The 18,795-nt window shown below is 41.2% G+C and overlaps 1 protein-coding gene across 1 annotated transcript; it reads right to left on the bottom strand.

Moving 5' to 3' along the window:
* Nucleotides 1-14: 14 nt before the first annotated feature.
* On the bottom strand, nucleotides 15-18,721 carry LOC306943783 (alanine aminotransferase 1-like). The gene is made up of 22 exons (XM_079530311.1): nucleotides 18,463-18,721; nucleotides 17,977-18,160; nucleotides 17,685-17,774; nucleotides 17,446-17,554; nucleotides 16,776-16,909; nucleotides 15,996-16,239; nucleotides 15,821-15,900; nucleotides 15,563-15,702; nucleotides 14,718-14,892; nucleotides 13,979-14,134; nucleotides 13,620-13,732; nucleotides 12,388-12,434; nucleotides 9,529-9,656; nucleotides 7,502-7,610; nucleotides 6,327-6,460; nucleotides 4,245-4,488; nucleotides 3,710-3,789; nucleotides 2,935-3,071; nucleotides 2,211-2,385; nucleotides 1,382-1,537; nucleotides 810-922; nucleotides 15-118 (listed from the first exon to the last, which is right to left on the bottom strand). Exons 2-22 carry the CDS (start codon nucleotides 18,079-18,081, stop codon nucleotides 28-30), a joined length of 2,760 nt encoding a protein of 919 aa, XP_079386437.1. The 5' UTR covers nucleotides 18,082-18,160; nucleotides 18,463-18,721; the 3' UTR covers nucleotides 15-27.
* Between the last annotated feature and the right edge of the window lie 74 nt (nucleotides 18,722-18,795).

Genomic DNA, 18,795 nt, shown 5'->3' with positions numbered 1-18,795 from the left:
CGCTAGCCTACACACCATCCATCCTGTTCAAGAGAACGCCCTCATGAATTCTAGGTGGAAGCTTGTCAGACGTCTCAGCCCTTCCTCTACAGTGTTCACAGAGGCCATGACACTGAACCTGCGGAGACAGGAGAATCCTGCTTAATTTATGGTTTGTCATAGGGTTTGTCATTGTCTAGTTACCTATTATGTAAAAAAATAAAATAAATTAAAAAAAATAAACTTTTTTCTTTTCTTTTCTTTTTTTGGAAATAAATATTTGTACATTGAAAAACTGTACATGGTGACTATAACTATAATCTACCTGATCTTGAGGCCTACAAAATCGGGAAAAAAAATAAAAATAAAAACTTTTTTTTAATTTATTTTATCAACTAGTCAACTAGTACCAACAAGGTCGACTAGTGGATTTACTAGTCGACTAGTTGCTTAATGCCCTATGTCATACTAGCCGATTGAGCTTGTAGATCGGCTATTTTAGTGTGACACTCGTACAACAAAGTAGTGTGTTGTAACTAGTGTTGTAGTTGTGTGAGTAAATGGTGCATTTATATACCTTTTATCCAAGGCGCTTTACATAGATTGTGCATCAATTCACACACACATTCATACACCGATGGCAGCGGAAACCATGCAAGGACACCAACCAGCACATCAGGAGCAATTAGGGGTTCAGTGTCTTGCTCAAGGACACTTCGACACTAACTCTGGGGGAGCCTGGGTTTGAACTGGCAACCTTGCGGTTACCATCCAGCCACTCTACCCCTGAGCCACCGCCGTCCCCCGGGAGTATATACATAATACTACACCTGATATGGTAGCTACCCTCCCTCTGCCCGTGCTCACAGCCTGGACCAACACACAATCCAGCTTCTTCTAGCAGTCTGCCACAATAGAAGACATCTGGTGGCATTCCCAGCTCCTGGGATATGCGAAGACATTGGAATTGATGGTGTGTCCAACTCTTTAAGGTTTTACACGTTCTATCTTGAAAGGTGTATAATACAGTTGTTCCCAAAGTGGGGTCCGGGGACCCCCAGGGGTACTTGAGGGAGTTCCAGGGGGTCCCTTTTGGTTCCATTTGTACACTCTCAGAGTTAAAATTAACATTGATTTTACAATAAATATTTGGGGTCCCAGAGATGGAAATGCCATTAAATGGGGGGGGGGGGTCTGTAGACTAATGCATGGCAAACTGGGGGTCCTTGAAATTAAACGGGTTGAGAATAACTGCTAGAGCCGTAAAAGTCTTCTCTTATGGCATGTCACTTCAAATGGGATAATTAGTGTCAATTTGGAGGTCCTTGACATGAAAAAGTTTGGGAACCAGTGGTATAATATATATATATAGGTTGTGCCAGATATTATTCTGAATTCTAACCATGGCCTTTTGAACCGCTCCAGGTGGGAGATGCAGTCTGGGGAATACAAAAGCCCCTCCCTTCACTGGCTGACAGCTGAAGCCTGGCAGGCTGTTCAGAACCTCAAGGGCCCTCTTAACGTTATGGACCAGCATGGCACGGATGTTCTGCATCTCCTGTACAAGGAAAGACAGATTATTGTCAGAGAAATAGCCTCAAATAGGCTGTCGGGTCCCACCTTTGTCTCAGAACAATCTAAATGTGCTACATTGTTGTTGTTGTTGTTTTTTTTGAGTGGTGCAAACCACTCCAACAACTGGCTTTGTACCTGTGTACCCGTGTTTGTTCGTACCAAAAAAACGAGCAAAAAACGAGAATGGTTGCTATGGTTAGTATGTGACTCACTGACATCACAGATATCACGTCAGAGTGAATCAATCTCTATATAATCAATCTTTATAGTGTGTAGTTGCACCACTCAGTTCACACAGGTGTGATTTTTTTATAGACTCCAGCCACAGGTAAATTATCCCATTTAGGCCTGACGTTGAAATTAAAAAAACGTTTGCTTTGAAAGAATATAAATTCAAAGATTTGTGCCGCATTTTCACGATTTTTCAAAAATCTACAAGCTCGTAGCGCGCCACTCGGTGGCGCGCTACGAGCTTGTAGATCTGCTATTTTTCAATAGCTAAAGTATATCACAATACTTAGTTAAAACACCAAAAGGGGTTCCCGTCCAGAATGGCTTATAAAGGGCTTTTATTTTTCAATGGGTGGGCTCAGATGTGAAGCATTTAAATAATTGAATGGATATTATGAACCCAAATTAAAATGTTTGCTTTCCACCTCGTTAAAGACGGGGTACGAGGGGTCCCCTGGTTGCGGCGGGTTCACCATGAGGTCCAGTGCCATCTGGCCAGTCACGGGTGCGCAAGAATCCGTGGAGAACACGGTGTAGATGTACTTCATAACGGCGGGGTCCAGGTTCGCCAGCTCGACATAGCCACCACGCAGACCACACCTGGACGAGACGCACATACAAACTCAAACCATATGCTCTTAACCCATTTAGACCTATAAGTTCGGTTCTACAAAATGTCTTCTAAATCCTGACAGTTTTCTGAAAAACCCATGTTTCTATGTCAACATTTTCATGTCGAGGACCCCCAAAAATATATGTAATTGGGCCGCCGACCCCCATCAGAAAATATATTGTTCCAGCGACCCCCCCCCCCCCCCCCCCCCCCCCAGAAGCAAAGATTTGAGTTAAAAACGTTCGCTCTGAAAGAATATATATTCAAAGATTTGCACCACATTTTCATTTTTCAAAAATAGCAGACCTACAAGCTCAATGAGCTTGTAGATCTGCTATTTTTAATTAGCTAAAGTATAACACGATGCTTCAAACACCAAAACGGGTTCCCGCCCAGAATGGGTTTTAATGTTGAGATGTCGTTCAAATTAGAGCTTTAGAAGAATATGTATTCAAATGCTTCACTTTACTTATTTACCGAGAAATATGAGCATTGACACATTTTGCAACATGCAAAAATCCGAACAGATAACTCACTCTCCCATGCAGCCTTTGGATGCTGAGTGGAAGGAAGCCAGCTCCACTGTATCTGAAAGAGGAGACCCCATCTCGGCCAAAACCCTCTTGTACGAGACAAACTCCATTCCTTCTTCAATAACACTGTCCTGGTATACCTGCAGATAGAAGGGTAAGTTGGGGGAGGTACAATAACGGGATTAGAAATGTGTGGTTTGGCTTCATATCAGTCGTGGATACTTAGATGATATACTACAGTTAAAGGACAACTTTAGTTTTTTTCAACCAAGGTTCATGTTTTAGGTTGTTATTAGAGAAAGTAAAAGATGAGTGTTAATTTTTTTTCATTTGCTGCTTTCTTTGGTTTTAGGGATTTTAGCTGTTTTGACAGGGGGCATTCGAGCATGGGGCTAAATATGTATTTTTTTTTACAAATTCTTATAGCGATTTATTCTTTTATTATATACTATAGTCCTACTAGACCCTAAGAAATTATCTGGCCACAGAAGATCACAGGATCTACTGAATGTGAAGGTAGCCTACTGGGGGGAAGCCACACTATGTGTCATAGGCTCAATATGTCAGTTCGACACATTCAGTTATACAATTTTGTAAAAAAAAAAATACATATTTAGCCCCATGCTCGAGCCCCCTGTCAAAAACAGCTAAAATCCCTAAAACGAAAGAAAGCAGCAAATGAAAAGAAGTTAACACTCATCTTTTACTTTCTCTAATAACAACCTAAAACATGAACCTTGGTTGAAAAAAACTAAAGTTGTCCTTTAAAGACATTTACCTCATCAGCGATGATGAAGAGCTTCTGCTCTGAAGCAAATGTGATGACTTCTTCAATTGATTTCCTGCTTTGAACATGACCTATATAGTGGCAACAAGGTATGGCTGATGCAAGGCAAGATCACTGGGAACAGACAGACTTAGGCCTCACTCACACGGTCGCAACAGATTGCTGTATGCTTGTTGTATACAAAGGGTGTGACACAGCATGCCCGATTACATTTCCAATGGGAGTCACATGGTTTGACACAACATTTGTGTTGTATGAGGGGGAGGGGCGCAGTCGAAACACAGCCGAAAGCCATACAACAGCTTGTAGTCCACAATGTGGACTACAAACCATGTGACTTCCATTGGAAATGCATTGGGGCGGCCATGACACTCACAACATTAATACAACAAGCATGCATCAATGTTTTAAAGGTCTGAGTGAGGCCTACTTGTAACAAAGTACTTCTAAATTGCAGTATTGGTACTTTTACTTAAGTAAAACAATTGAGTACTTTTTCCACCACTGCATGCATGTACAATATTACCCGTAGGGTTTCCAGGGTTGTTGACATACAGCACGGCAGGGTTACAGACGTCCTTTGCAGACTGCAGTGCTCTGTGGAGTTCGCCTATCTGGAGCTCCCAGCCCTGCTCTTCATCCAGGTAGTATGGCACAATGGTGGCTCCCAGTCCCTCCAAGGTCATACTTACAGACGAGGAGCATGGCGTTGGAACCAACACCGCGGTGGAGGGTGAGTTCTCGCTGTTCACCAATATGCTCAGGATTTTCTAAAAAGGCACAAATAAATAAATAAAGTCATGTTAGTACCAGTGTTGTTTTTGGCAGCAATTTCTATTTTAGTTTTAGTCTCTTGAATAGTTTTAATTTAGTTTTAGTCACATTTTAGTCACCCGGAATGTTTTAGTGTTAGTCTAGTTTTAGTCGACTAAATGTCATAAGATGTTAGTCGACTAAATCTACAGTTGATTTAGTCGACTAAAATGTATTTTGGTGGGCCTTGATGCCATCGTAATGACTGTTTTTACACTTGCTGAAAATAGCCGATCTACAAGCTCACAACGCGTCGCAGCGCAACGCGTTGTGAGCTTGTAGATCTGCTATTTTCAGCATGCAACCAAGTGTAAAATGACTTATACTGGATCTCTTATCCACTAGTGACTAGTCCCTTCCTAGCATTTTAGTCTAGTTTTTATCTGTTGACGAAATTGTCAATATATTTAGTCTTAGTTTTAGTCACCATAGCTTAGTTTTCATTTAGTTTACTTTTTGTCAGTGGAAAAAGGTAGTCGACGAACATTTTTCGTCTTAGTTTTAGTCGACAAAAACAACACTGGTTAGTACTATATACAGCAGTGGTTCCCAAAAGTGGGGTCCGGGGACCCCTAGGGGTAGGTTGAGGGAGTTCCGGGAGGTCCCCAGCTAAATGATAGTCAGGAACCAAATGGACCCTTATGGGTCTGTAACTGAGAGTGTTCAAACGGACTCTCAGAGTTAAATTAACATTGATTTTACGATATAAATTAGGGTCGCAGAGATAGAAATGCCATTAAATGGGGCGCCATGGCCTAATTCAGGTCAATACAGGGACCCTTGAAATGAAAGTGGTTGAGAATCACTGCTAGAGCCGTAAAAACCTTCTCTTATGGGGGGTCCCTCCCTGACATATCTTTTTAAATGGGGGGAACCACTGCTATACAGTATGTGAAGATGATGGAAATGATGAGGAGGAGGAGGAGGTATAAGGCAGAGGAAAAACAGAATCGATGAAATTAACATGGATTAGAGGGAGCTTTTGTGGAGCTCTCCCTTTATGGAGGATTAAGTAAGGGATAATATCTGGCTAGGTGGTCATTGTCGGGAGATAATTCACCGACAGGGAATTTAACCACTGAGGCGAAGCCGAGGTGGTTACACCATAGAGTATATAAAAGGATAGAGACTGAACTGGCGCAAAGCTCCGCCCCCCCAGCTATTCATGTCAGTGGAAGTTGCTCAGTGGCGTTTTGAAGCACCCGGAAGACTGCCGGAAGTACCGTCTCAGAACGTCTACTTCCGCATTTGACCACCAAATTTTGGTGGTCAAATGCGGAAGTGCAACCGAGCGCTCAATGTTAAAGCCCAGCTGCACGGGGTTTCCCGGTCATGAATCCACGGGTCCGCCTGTAGTCCCTCCTCCTACCACTAGGGCCCAGAGCTTCAACGTTGAATAGCCTCACTGGCCCCTTGGGGTTACACTCCCTGAAGGTAAAACAAGGAAGTGAGTTGATCAAGTGAGTGAGTTGATCAAATAGAATCCATTTTCGGGTCCTGCTTCGTCTATTTCTCGCTCAAATGTTTTCAAAAACATTTTTAAGAGCAATGTTTAGCTGTAAATTACATTGTGTGTCACTAGTGTGTGTGTTTACATGGCTGTTATGTTGGAAACGGCAGTAAATCAAGCGGGGCGCAGCCGCGCAGCTGGTGGTGCTCAGAGGGTTTGATTAGGCAGCGGTCATTATACAGCGGAGCGGTCATTATCATGAGATAACTCACCGCTGAATTAAGCGATTGACCAATCAGAATCAAGCATTCAACCAAGCCATGTAATAAAAGGAGATAATATTACCATAATGGACCACTGAGAGCCAGGAGTAATGAAGATATTATCGGGGTGCGATGGAATCCCACCATCTCTTTGGCAAATGAACTTTGCAACATTTTGCACCACGCTGAATATACCCGCTGTTGAAGTATATGAACCTATACATAAAGAAGGCGAAGAGTTTCTTATGAACATTCACAATGGCACCATAGTCATATAGATCATGTGTATAGTATACATGCACTGTGATTCGGGCTGATGATGAAACGCATTTAACCCATTTAGGCCTGACGTCGAAATAAGAAAAACGTTCGCTCTGAAAGAATATATATATCATTTTTGTGCCGCATTTTTACGATTTTTCAAAAATAGCAGACCTACAAGCTCGTAGTGCGCCACTCGGTGGCGCGCTACAAGCTTGTAGATCTGCTATTTTTCAATAGCTAAAGTATAACATAATGCTTAGTTAAAACACCAAAAGGGGTTCCCGCCCAGAATGGGTTTTAACCCTAGAACACTAAAAACGGGTGATTTTCAGCCAGACAATTATATTTTTGTAATTTTCATAATATTGCTGATTGTCTGAGGTGGGCGGGTCTTTCAGTACCTTCATGATGCTCGTTGACATCATAGAAGGTAGGTTTGTTTCCCTGCCCACATCCCTGTTTTTTTTCTACAGGCAGGTGAATTTAGTGATAGTGTTTAGTGATAGAGTGATAGAGAAAAATCCCATAAACCCACAATTGACTTTTTGTTTTGTTTGTTTGTTTTTCACTGGACTCACATGTCCAAGGAATGGGTGGACCAAAAGAGAAGTTCCCAACTCCATTTATCTTTTTTTAGGAATATTTTTTTAAATGATATGCACGTTTTTCGCCGATTTTGCCCCCCTATGATAGGGCCCTCCCACATGATATCTATATATATATTTTTTTTTTGTGAAAAGTCATAATGAAATATCGTGTTAAAGAAGATTAGCTCAAGTTGCCACATGTATTGCTGTACTTCAATGTTGATGAGAAATATTTGTTATGGAATATTTTACATTTAGTGATGGTGTAACAAAAACAATGTTTAGTTTTTCTAGGGTTAAAAAGGAAATAACTAACTTGGGCTGAACAATAACCACAAAACATCATACACATTAACTGCATCCACTTACAAACTGGACCAGTCAACTGCACAGACAGTATACTCACCTACACTCCCTCCATCACACGCTTCAAGCAGCCTCTGGGCCCTCTCTCTGACATCCACTGGCAGTTTGTCACTGTTGGCAAGCTGGGGGTAGAGACAGGCTGCAAGAACCTGTCCATTATTTAGACATGAAGGGACAAGGGGCATGAAGAATTAAGCCAGGGAAAATATGGGGTTATGTGGCCCAGAGGAGACACTACTATACAAGTAAGACGCGCGAACGCAGGAAGCGAACGCAGCTCGTAAATTGCAATAACAACAATTAGAATAAATTACGTACTTTTTTAAGATTTTTTTTAAGTTAAGTTTTTTTTAAGTTAAGTTTTTTTTTAAGTTAAGTTGTGTGTGTGTGTGTGTGTGCGTGCATGTGTGTGTGTGTGTGTGTGTGTGTGTGTTTTTGTGTGTGATACAGCTGCGCCCTCTGGTGGTGGGCGGGTGGTGTTACAGCGTGACACACACACACAGACACACAGACATGATCTGCTGGGTCTCATAGTAAATGCTCACTGCGTTCGCAATCACTGCGTTCGCAATCAAGGCAGATGTAGGCAGGGGCAAAGAAGACGTGTGTTTACTGAAATAAATTGAGGCACCCCTTTTTTCTTCTGCACAGATTCTTTTACACATGAAGAATATCAAACGTTTTAAAGGACAACTTTCGTTTTTTTCAACCAAGGTTCATGTTTTAGGTTTTTATTAGAGAAAGTAAAAGATGAGTGTTAATTTCTTTTCATTTGCTGCTTGCTTTCGTTTTAGGGATTTTAACATTTTGTAAAAAAAATACATATTTAGCCCCATGCTCGAATGCCGCCGCCCCCCTGTCAAAAACAGCTAAAATCCCTAAAACGAAAGAAAGCAGCAAATGAAAAAAAATTAACACTCATCTTTTACTTTCTCTAATAACATCCTAAAACATGAACCTTGGTTGAAAAAAACTAAAGTTGTCCTTTAAGGAAGGAGGAGAGACCCGCACAGCGCCACTTGCTGGTTCAAGAAGTTTATTTTGATAAGAGTCGTAGCTCGTAGGCTCGTAGGCAAAATAAACTTCTTGAACCAGCAAGTGGCGGTGTGCGGGTCTCTCCTCCTTCCTTAAAACGTTTGCTGATCTGCCAGGACCTATACGCACCTGCTATAAAATTGAACCGGGTGTGCGGAAATCATCTATCGAATAAGACACAGAATACAAATGTTTCCAATATGAGAGCTTCAAGAGCCAAGATGTAATAGTCTAGTGAAATATAAAAATAAAAGTGCAATGTAGCTCCCGGCCCAAAGTGCTTTATTACTGTACATTTCAGCCTTCATGCCTTTTTCAAGAACAACTTTTCTTACAGGACATAATGCTTGTCAAGAGGTGAAAATACAGTATTACCTGCCGGACGAAGGTCAAAGGTTTTACTCCTGCCCTGTGTGGGTCACCCCAGGAGACCTCTATCACATGCTTATATGGCTTCTGTACTCCCTAAAGAAAAATGAATACAGGTTTGGTTTTTGACCATACCTTAGTTCTAAACATTCTGAAATATATTGCATTACCCATATGCAGAATGAATGAATAGTTTTAGTCTAAAGTCATGTACAGAGTAAGAAAAAACATAAAAAAGACAATACCAATTGGACCAAAAAGGTGTAGGCTGAAGCCATAGCTTATAATGCCAAACTTTTGTGTCTTAATAATATACTTAAAACAGAAACAATAACAAAACATTGATATGAAGGACAAAGACAAAACATGGACTTTTCACATACTGTACTAGATATGTTTTTTTTAGTTTATAATGAAGTTATATTTATCTTTAAACATTTTCTTGAATTCATGGCTTGAACTGCAACTATTCCATATTTCTCTTCCCATAACCGATGTAGGCTACATCTCCTTTTAATGTTTGTTCTAGCTTTAATCATTTCGAACAAACACACTCCTCAGCTCATACCGCTTTTCTTTTATTTGGAACCATTTCTGAATGCAGCATGTGGAACAGATCTATGTCAACATCCTCAGTACGGTTTTTAAGTAAGTCTCCATTACCTGTCTAAGTTCTTCTTTGATCTGGTTGGCTCGTCTCCCCAGAGCTCCCAGCTCTGACTGTCGGATGTTCCTCACCTTCGGACTGATGTGGGTCATGGAAGACATGATGTCGCTCACTCTTCTTGGTTCTATCAATCGGATACAATGGCGTCAAAGTTGGTACGGTATGGATCTCACCATATACACTTCCTTAGCCTATTGTGTGTATTATACTGTATACTGAGTTGTATGCAGTGGACTTACTATTACTTTTTTCTTTAAAGATCCCTTCAATGAGCTTGGGATGGGTCAGAGCTATATGGAATAAAAGAGTTAATATGTCCCCTATAAGGTATCCATTAACGCTGCTCAACTTTTTGTCCACATCATGACTCCATGGACTGTTGTTTAGAGAGGTAGGTGTGAATGAAACAAATCAATATTCACTGGCATTACCATGATGAAGCGTTTTGTTTGAGGAAAGTGCTATACAAATAGGCTATACATTCATTATCATTATAGCGATGCTATTTAAATGTATTCATGCACTTGCTGTCATGTTATACTACACTAACATAACCAACAGTTTCCCTTGTTATTGTGGCTTTCATTTGCAGCACAGATACCTATCTATCCATATAGTGCACTCTCAATGTTCAGAGCATTTGAATCATTCTATAATGAACTGAGCCACCAGCTCAGTGGCCTTGTGGTTAGAGTGTCCGCCCTGAGACTGGGAGGTCGGGGTTCGATCCTCGGCCGGGTCATACCAAAGACTCTAAAAATGAGACCCAGTGCCTCCATGCTTGATACTCAGCATCAAGGGTTGGATTGGGGGTAAAGTCCCTGCAACATACTAGCGTCATGTCCAGGGGGTGTACTTGTACATCAAGCTGCCTCACGCTACAGAAACAGAAACAGGAGATAGGCTCCTGCCCTATGGGCTCGGCAAGGAGGCTGCTTACTTTATAATGAATCACTGACTTTATTCACTGTCCCAATGGTCATTTTCATCAGAGACTCATCTGCCATCCACCCTTTGCATTCCTGCTGCTCACAGACTGTCATCTCAGAGACAGATATACAAGAACTTTTATGGTGTTAATTTAGCTCCCATTATTACAATTGACAATACTGGGTCAACAGAATGTAGAGATACAAATACATATTTTGATTTGCATTTTGAAAATATATGAAAATATAATTTTGATAAAAAAAAGTTTAAAAAAAAACTGATGCAATGATTTCAATTCATAGATTGATTGTCAAAATGTTAAATGAATGTCAGAATTTCTGAGAATACATTTTGTGGGGTGTTTTTCATGGTGTTTTGGAGCACGCAGCCAACGTGTTTACCACTGTGTGTGAGAGAGTAGGCCAGAGTGATCTTGCTATCATCGAAAGCTATAGACAAAACCTATATAACACTAAATACACAATCCTACACAGAGCTGCCTCTACGCAGGGCCAAATTAGCCATTGGGCCAATGGGGCCATGGCCCAGGGGCCCTTGGCTCTCAGGGGCCCTTCTGGGAAAATGTAAAGCCCTGTAATGGGTTTGAGGCCCTGAAAAAAGCTCCTGGGGACCTTCATTGGCCATTGATTTTGTTAAATTTAGGTAAAAAAATGATAAAAACACAAAAAACTCGGAAATTCTGCGCGCACGCGCGCTAGGGGGGCCCCAAAAAATGTAACGGCCCAGGGGCCCTTGTGGGGTTAATCCGTCCCTGCCTCTACGCTGTACATCACAGACACCAGGATATTGACACCAGGATACTGAAAGCAGGAGATAGTTACTGAAACCAGGACACTGACCATGGATACTGAGACCAGGATCAGTGTTGCCAGATGGAAAATGTTAAATTATCATACCGGAGGATTAACCCATTTTGGGCGGGAACCCCTTTTGGTGTTAGCATTATGTTATGCTTTAGCTATTGAAAAATAGCAGACCTACAAGCTCATAGCGCGCCACCGAGTGGCGCGCTACGAGCTTGTAGGTCTGCTATTTTTGAAAAATCAAAGAACCACTGACATAGAAACATAGCTTTTTCAGAAAACTGTCAGGATGTAGAAGACATTTTTAGAATCTGATCTCGGGTCAAAATTATCGTACACAGCCAAGAAAGAGAAATCACAGTACAGTAAATATGTAATTTCACAGAAAATAGGGTATTTATAGTGCAAGAAACAACCTCGTCGACTCCTATGTGACAAAAATGCATCACATACAGCAGTGGTTTTCAACCCTTTTCATATCAAGGCTATTATTTATTCAGCCACGTACCACCACAGACGAAAAACAGTCTAAGTCCAAATTTCAGACTGACACCTCCACGAAAAGGCCTCGTTGTCCTGACCCCTTATCTATCATTTATACATTTTGGATCAATAGTGTGGACTTAGACTGTTATTCGTCTGTGGCATTCATTTGATGACATTTAGCCTCTCAGACCCAAAACTAAAGCAACAATTACCACACTTTGTATCCTTATTTCTACAAAGAAACAACTAAACCAAATGAAAAACAACTTTAAATAATAAATTAAACTGTCCAAACTGTCATAAAATGTAACTTAATTTATAGTGTAATATACAGTAAGATCAAAATATATTTAGAGACAATTAAGTGATTGTCAAGATTTATGTACAACAATGCATTCAACACAAGAGCCATGAAATTGCAAAACAAAACACATATTCAAATTAAATTAATGAACAGAAATGGATTTGCAAAGGTCTGTCTCTATTGTCACTTTTCAAATAAATAGAGACCTGTGGTCTCTATTTATTTGAAAAGCGACACTTCAAATGTAGACTTCACAAAATGTTCTATTCAAGAGAACTCCTTCATAAACTGTATGTGGAAGCTTGTCAAACGGCTCAATATTTCCTCCATAGTATCCAGCGATGTCATAACACAAAATCTGGAAGAGAAATGAGGGTCAGTGATAAATATTTGACATGCCTCAAATGTCAATACAGAGCAAGCAGTTGCTATTTTTTCCTAATGTCTGTCAGAGTAGAAAAATCGCAGAAAACTGCGAACTGAGCGGTGGGAACTATTTATTTTTTAAATTCAACCAGTCAGAGACTCTTTTACAAGTGGGAACTGGCCAAGTGGCAGAAATAAAATTACACTTCAATGCTACATCGAACATGTCACATTATAGAACAGCAAATAAAACATCCATGATACACCTCAAAATACCTATGAAATAAATACAACAAATCACCAAAGTGCTAATCTTTTAGTGGCAGGGCAAAATACACAATGTACAAAATATAAACAGAGATAATAAATATATAGGCATGAACAAAGGCTAGTACATATCCAAACATGTGCAGGTGTTGGACTGTTCAAAGGAACTTTAGTTTCAATGCCAGATAATTTTTTTTACCCGCCTCGGATTTGAATGCTGGTACTACACACCGTAGCCAAGCATCTGATCTGAGGTGGTCTGAGGTTTAGACCATTTTTGACCAAATCGAATCTGGAGGAAATGTAAGACGACAGATATCACCAAGAATGGCTTTATAAATGAAAATATATCAATGCTGCAGCCTGCGATATGTCAATGAGAACCAACCGACTGCTTTTATTGTTATAGATACTGTGTGTTAGTTACTTATTACACGGCTTGGTTGAATGCTTGATTCTGATTGGCAATGGTCAGTCGCTGAATTCAGCGGTGTGTTATTTCTTGATAACAGACCGCTCTGCTCTATAACAGGCCTAATCAAAGGCTAAGTGTGTGTGGGGCCTTGGAGTGCCTTGGAGCCAAGCACAGTTAAGCAGCTGCAGGCAGGGTCCTACTCAGACAGGGGTCAAAGATCCTACTCAGGCGGACATACGGACGGACAGACAGACAGACACACATTGCTGTGCATAGGAGACGGTGTGCCACCGCTCACACATGCTAAATGTAGCAGCTGCATTCTCAGGGTAGCATTTTATTTTGTGGAAACCTGTCATCATACATTATTTACAGTCCACACATGAAACTGTTACAAATGTCATTTTGTTAAAGCTACATTGAGAGAATAATGGTAGGTGTATATATGTTCTGCTGATAAGGAATTTCTAGGAATGTAGCCTGCCTATACTATACCTGATATGGTGTGTTCCCTCCCTCTGCCCATGCTCACAACCAGGGCCAACACACAACCCTGCTTGTTCCAGCAGCCTGGCACTGTAGAAGACATCTGGTGGCAGTCCAAGCTCCTGGAATATCCAAAGGTACAGAATGTGTAAAATATTGCATCTTTTAGTACACTTGTTTTGTTCTTCTTTGGCAGGGGTTGATTGATTGATTGATTGAGGTCTTTATTGACCATTAAACAAAACCATAGGTCACATGCTTACAGCTTGTTTCCATTGCGGTCCTTTAGTATGATGTGTACTGTGTATGATGGCATGTAGTGTGGTGCTGTCGGGTACATGAGATGGTTTACAAGATAGTATTCTAACCATGGCCTTTTGAACTGCTCCAGGTGGGAGATGCAGTCTGGGGAATACAAAGGACCCTCCTTTCACTGGCTGACAACTGAAGCCTGGCAGGCTGTTCAGAACCTCAAGGGCCCTCTTAGCATTATGGACCAGCATTGCACGGATATTCTGTATCTCCTGTATGAGGAAAGAGAAATACTGTCTTAGAACAAGCACTTACTGTAACTGCACGAGACACACAATAGTAAACATTCTGCCAGGGCTGGACTGGCCACAGGACGTACCGGGCATATTCCCGGTGGGCCGCGACCGTAGGGGGCCGCCAGATCTTTTTTTTTTTTGGACAGGCAGGCAGGCCAATAGGCGGCAGGCCACCAGGAAAGGTCCGGGCGTGCTGCCATTCTGCCAGTGCCATCATGATAATTTCACTGTACCTGTATCAGTGAGTGACAAATAAACCCTCTACAAAGGGTTGTGTAGTTGTCTGTTGGTTTGTATCATTTATGTTGTTCTGTAAAAGTGGTGGTATTAGGGCTTGTTTGTTTGTGTGTGCCTCGACGGAGCGGGCGGTAGAGTTTCTGCTATCTGCGCGCTGGTTGTGGTGGGCCGGTCTGGGCCAAATTCACGGGAAAATAACCGGGCCGAATTTTTGTCCCAGTCCAGCCCTGCATTCTGCCCCTATACCAAAGGACAAATGCTGTGAAACATATTGCTGCACAACTATGATATGAATCAAAATGAAGATGTGTAGCTGGATTACCTCATTGTAGACGGGGTATGAGGGGTCCCCTGGTTGCGGAGGGTTCACCATGAGATCCACAGCCATCTGACCAGTCACAGCCGAACAGGGGTCTGTGGAGAACATAGTGTGGGCATAGTTCATAATAACGGGATCCAGGTTAACAAGCTCAACATAGCCTCCCCGCAGGCCACCCCTGTAGTAGAGGGAAATACAAACAAACCATGTGTTTAATGTCACTGACATTTGGTCAACATATACGCTCAGGCTTATATAATGTCTTAAGCTGTGTTGCTATACCATTGGCCATTAAAGGGACACGTCACCCTTTTTGCAAAAAAGAACACTTTCCTGGGGGTTTTTATGTGTGTAATATGTGGTTTTAGATATTTTACATTTTAGCAGTGAGCCCAGTGTCTCTGATGTCATCGACACTGGGCTCACTTCCTTCCTGGACTACAATTCCCATAATGCTTTGGTGCACTGCTCTTCCTTGTGGATATAGGGGGATTTTTTACTGAGACAACATGTAGTCCTAGAAGATGTAGTCCAGGAAGTAACTAAAATCTAAAATATCTAAAACCACATATTACACACATAAAGACCCCCAAGAAAGTGTTCTAAATCTTCTAAACGTCATTAACATGTATTTAAGTTATGCTGCACTCATTAACCAGTAGATGTAAGTAACACACCCGTAAGAACAGATAACTCACTCAAACTAAAACCATACTCTTATGGTGAGATCTTTTAAAATTGTAGCTTTGTAGCCTACTGTATTCAAATGCTTTCACTTTTCATCATCAGCCAAAAATACATCAGATAATTGACACAATTAGCAAAACAAATTAGAACAGAGAACTCACTCTCCCATGAAGCCTTTGGATGCTGAGTGGAAGGAAGCCAGCTCCACTGTATCTGAGAGAAGAGACCCCATCTCAGCCAAAACCCTCTTATACGAGACAAACTCTATTCCCTCCAATTCAATAACACTGTCCTGGTATACCTGCAAATAGAAAGGAAAGACGGAGGAGAAAAGTACAATAATAATGACATTAGAAAGGTATAGTTTGGTTTCACATTGTTCCTGGATAGATGATAATACTACAGCTAAAGACATTTACCTCATCAGCCATGAGAAAGAGCTTCTCCTCTGAAGCAAACTGGATGACTTCTTCCATTGATTTCCTGCTTTGAACATGACCTATAGTGGCAACAAGGTATGGAGATGTTGCCAAACAAGATCACTGGGAACAGACGGACACATACTATCTATTATGCAACATATTACAATATTACCCGTAGGGTTTCCAGGGTTGTTGACATACAGCACGGCAGGGTTACAGACGTCCTTTGCAGACTGCAGTGCTCTGTGGAGTTCACCTATCTGGAGCTCCCAGCCCTGCTCTTCATCCAGGTAGTATGGCACGATGGTGGCTCCCAGTCCCTCCAAGGTCATACTTACAGACGAGCAGGATGGCGATGGAATCAACACTCCGGTGGAGGGTGAGCTCTGGCTGTTCACCAATAGATTTAGAATATGCTAAAAGGAATAATAGTTAAACAAAATGTCATAATGGAATCTACTCGATTATTATGTTGACAGTGATGTTGGCATACTGTATGGGCGGAGGAACAAAATAATAGATTAAATGAACGTAGATTAAACCCATTTTGGGCGGGAACCCCCTTTTGGTGTTTTAAGCATTATGTTATACTTTAGCTATTGAAAAATAGCAGATCTACAAGCTCATAGCGCGGCACCGAGTGCCGCACTACAAGCTTGTAGGTCTGCTATTTTTGAAAATGTGGCGCAAATCTTTGAATATATATTCTTTCAGAGCGAACGTTTTTAACTCAAATCTTTGCTTCTGGGAGGTCCCTGGAACAACATATTTTCAGATGCGGGTCGGCGGCCAAATACATATATAATTCTGGGGGTCCTTGACATGAAAAGGGTTGAGAACGACTGACATAGAAACATAGGGTTTTTCAGAAAACTCAGGATTTAGAAGACATTAATTTTGTAGAATCTGGTCTCAGGTCTAAATGGGTTTAAGAAGATAATATTATTCTTACCATAATGGACCTCTGAGAACCGGAGGTGATGAATATATTATCAGGGTGCGATGGAATCCCACCATCTCTTTGAGATATGAACTTCGAGACATTTTTCTGAACATGAGATAGACCACCGGTTGGAGTATATGAACCTATACAAAAAGGCCAAAGTTTTCTTATGAACATAAACATTCACATGTGGCACTAGGCCAGATGAGCATACCTGTAAAAGCATGTGTCTATTTGGAGATTATTTTTTGAGGGGCGCTCTAGCCCCTGCCCAGCTTTGTGGGTCTGTGTGAAGACAAACATTGGCTGATGATTGGCTGATCACCCCAGCGATGATTTGATTGGCTGAGCAAAGTACATAACATATTGAGGATACCAGTGAGGGCAGAAAAGTGAAGACGCCAAAAGTGATTGGCCGGAATGACATTTGTGATGATTTGATCGGCTGAGCACGGAATGTGACGTACGATGATCTATGACGATAAGAGCGGCCCTCACATTCACACGAGTGTGATTTTTAAAGATGATAAATTGCATGTTATCGTGACCTCAAAATCATCTACAACCACTACAATACAATTTAGCTAAAATACAATAACAACACACACTTTGCAGATATTATACACTCACTATCCCATCAAATAAAAATAATTTGATCTGTTAAGTGGACAGTACTCACCCACACTCCCTCCTTCACACGCTTCAAGCAACCTATGGGCCCTCTCTCTGACATCCACTGCCAGTTTGTCACTGTTGGCAAGCCGGGGGTAAAGGCAGGCTGCAAGAACCTATGCATTATTTAGACAGACAGGTGGCCAGTGTAAAGCTTAATATGCGGTCAATGAAAATGGCAGGAAAGTGCGCTCAGTTGATACACACAGGTGTTCACAGGTTAAAACTTAAAAGGCATAACATTACCTGTCGGACAAATGACAGGGGTTTTACTCCTAGCCTGTGTGCATCACCCCAGGAGACATCTATCACTTGCTTGTATGGTTTTCTTGCTCCCTGTAAATGAGGGGTTCAATTTCTATTAAACCTATTTGTAAAACAAAATTGTTATAAAGGTTTCTTATTCCTTCTTTTATCTAGTATTAGAGGCAGGAAACTGACGGCAGAGCCGACACACTTTCCGTCACCTACCAGTGCACCCCTGTAGCACACAGTAGGCCTACATGTCAACCCTCTGTATACTTTAAGATGTATGTACCTGTTTAAGCTCTTCTTCAATTTGACTGGCTCGTTTCCCCAGGACTTCCAACTCTGACTGTCTGATGTTCCTCACCTTTGGACTGATCTGTCTCAAGAGAGACATGTCTAGTTCTCCTCAAGTGTGTGCTGGTCAGCACTTGTTCTGAAAAGAGATTCTGCTCTTCCAAAGGGTTGGAGCATTTCTAGGCATAGAGACACACACATAATACATTAGTTAACATGTGGCCCCAATATAGTATTCATTAGCATAGTTTATATTTCACTGCCAATCACTGGCTCATTTGTCCTGATCACTGGCCACATTGTCTAAAGAGGCAAGTCAAACAAAATGCTCTGGCTTTACCAGCATGTTAATTTAGGAAAGACTTTTCATTCACTTCCTAAAATCGGTAATAGGTACTTGTTCTCTGGACCCTATTCCCATTGGTGTTCATATGTATGTGTCCATCAAATTATATATTGAATAGTGTTAATTGTTCCTTACAAAATGTTAAATAGTGTGGCAACAATCTCCATCTGTGACAGACAACAAGACCAACTCCAACCCTCTTTTCCCTGAAAGGGTTGTCTACAAACTGCCTCTATCTAAAATCTGTACGACACTCCCATCTAGTTTAAGGCCAGTGAATAACAAGGATCAGTTCTCAACTTCTCATCATCTCATTGTTTCGTAGACAGGTATGAAATAGAAAAATATTCATTTAAATTGACCAACACATTGTAAATTATGAATTATAAATATGTGTATTATAAAAGTATTTCCATTATCGTATCGTATTTTGTTATTATGTGGTGTGTACGGCCAATGCTCCCTTCC

This window comes from Electrona antarctica, assembly GCF_951216825.1.
Source record: "Electrona antarctica genome assembly, chromosome: 19".
NCBI classification, from domain to species: domain Eukaryota; kingdom Metazoa; phylum Chordata; class Actinopteri; order Myctophiformes; family Myctophidae; genus Electrona; species Electrona antarctica.
Note: the sequence above shows the minus strand (reverse complement) of the source record. Positions and strands in the feature narration are given on the sequence as shown.

Excerpts from the sequence above, each read along its gene's own strand:
- LOC306943783 (XM_079530311.1), bottom strand. The coding sequence starts at position 18,081 with ATGTCTCTCTTGAGACAGATCAGTCCAAAGGTGAGGAACATCAGACAG. Across the intron at positions 12,435-13,619 it reads GAGGGAACACACCATATCAG|ATTTTGTGTTATGACATCGC; the intron begins GTATAGTATAGG and ends TTTCTCTTCCAG. Across the intron at positions 923-1,381 it reads GAGCGGTTCAAAAGGCCATG|GAGCTGGGAATGCCACCAGA; the intron begins GTTAGAATTCAG and ends CGCATATCCCAG.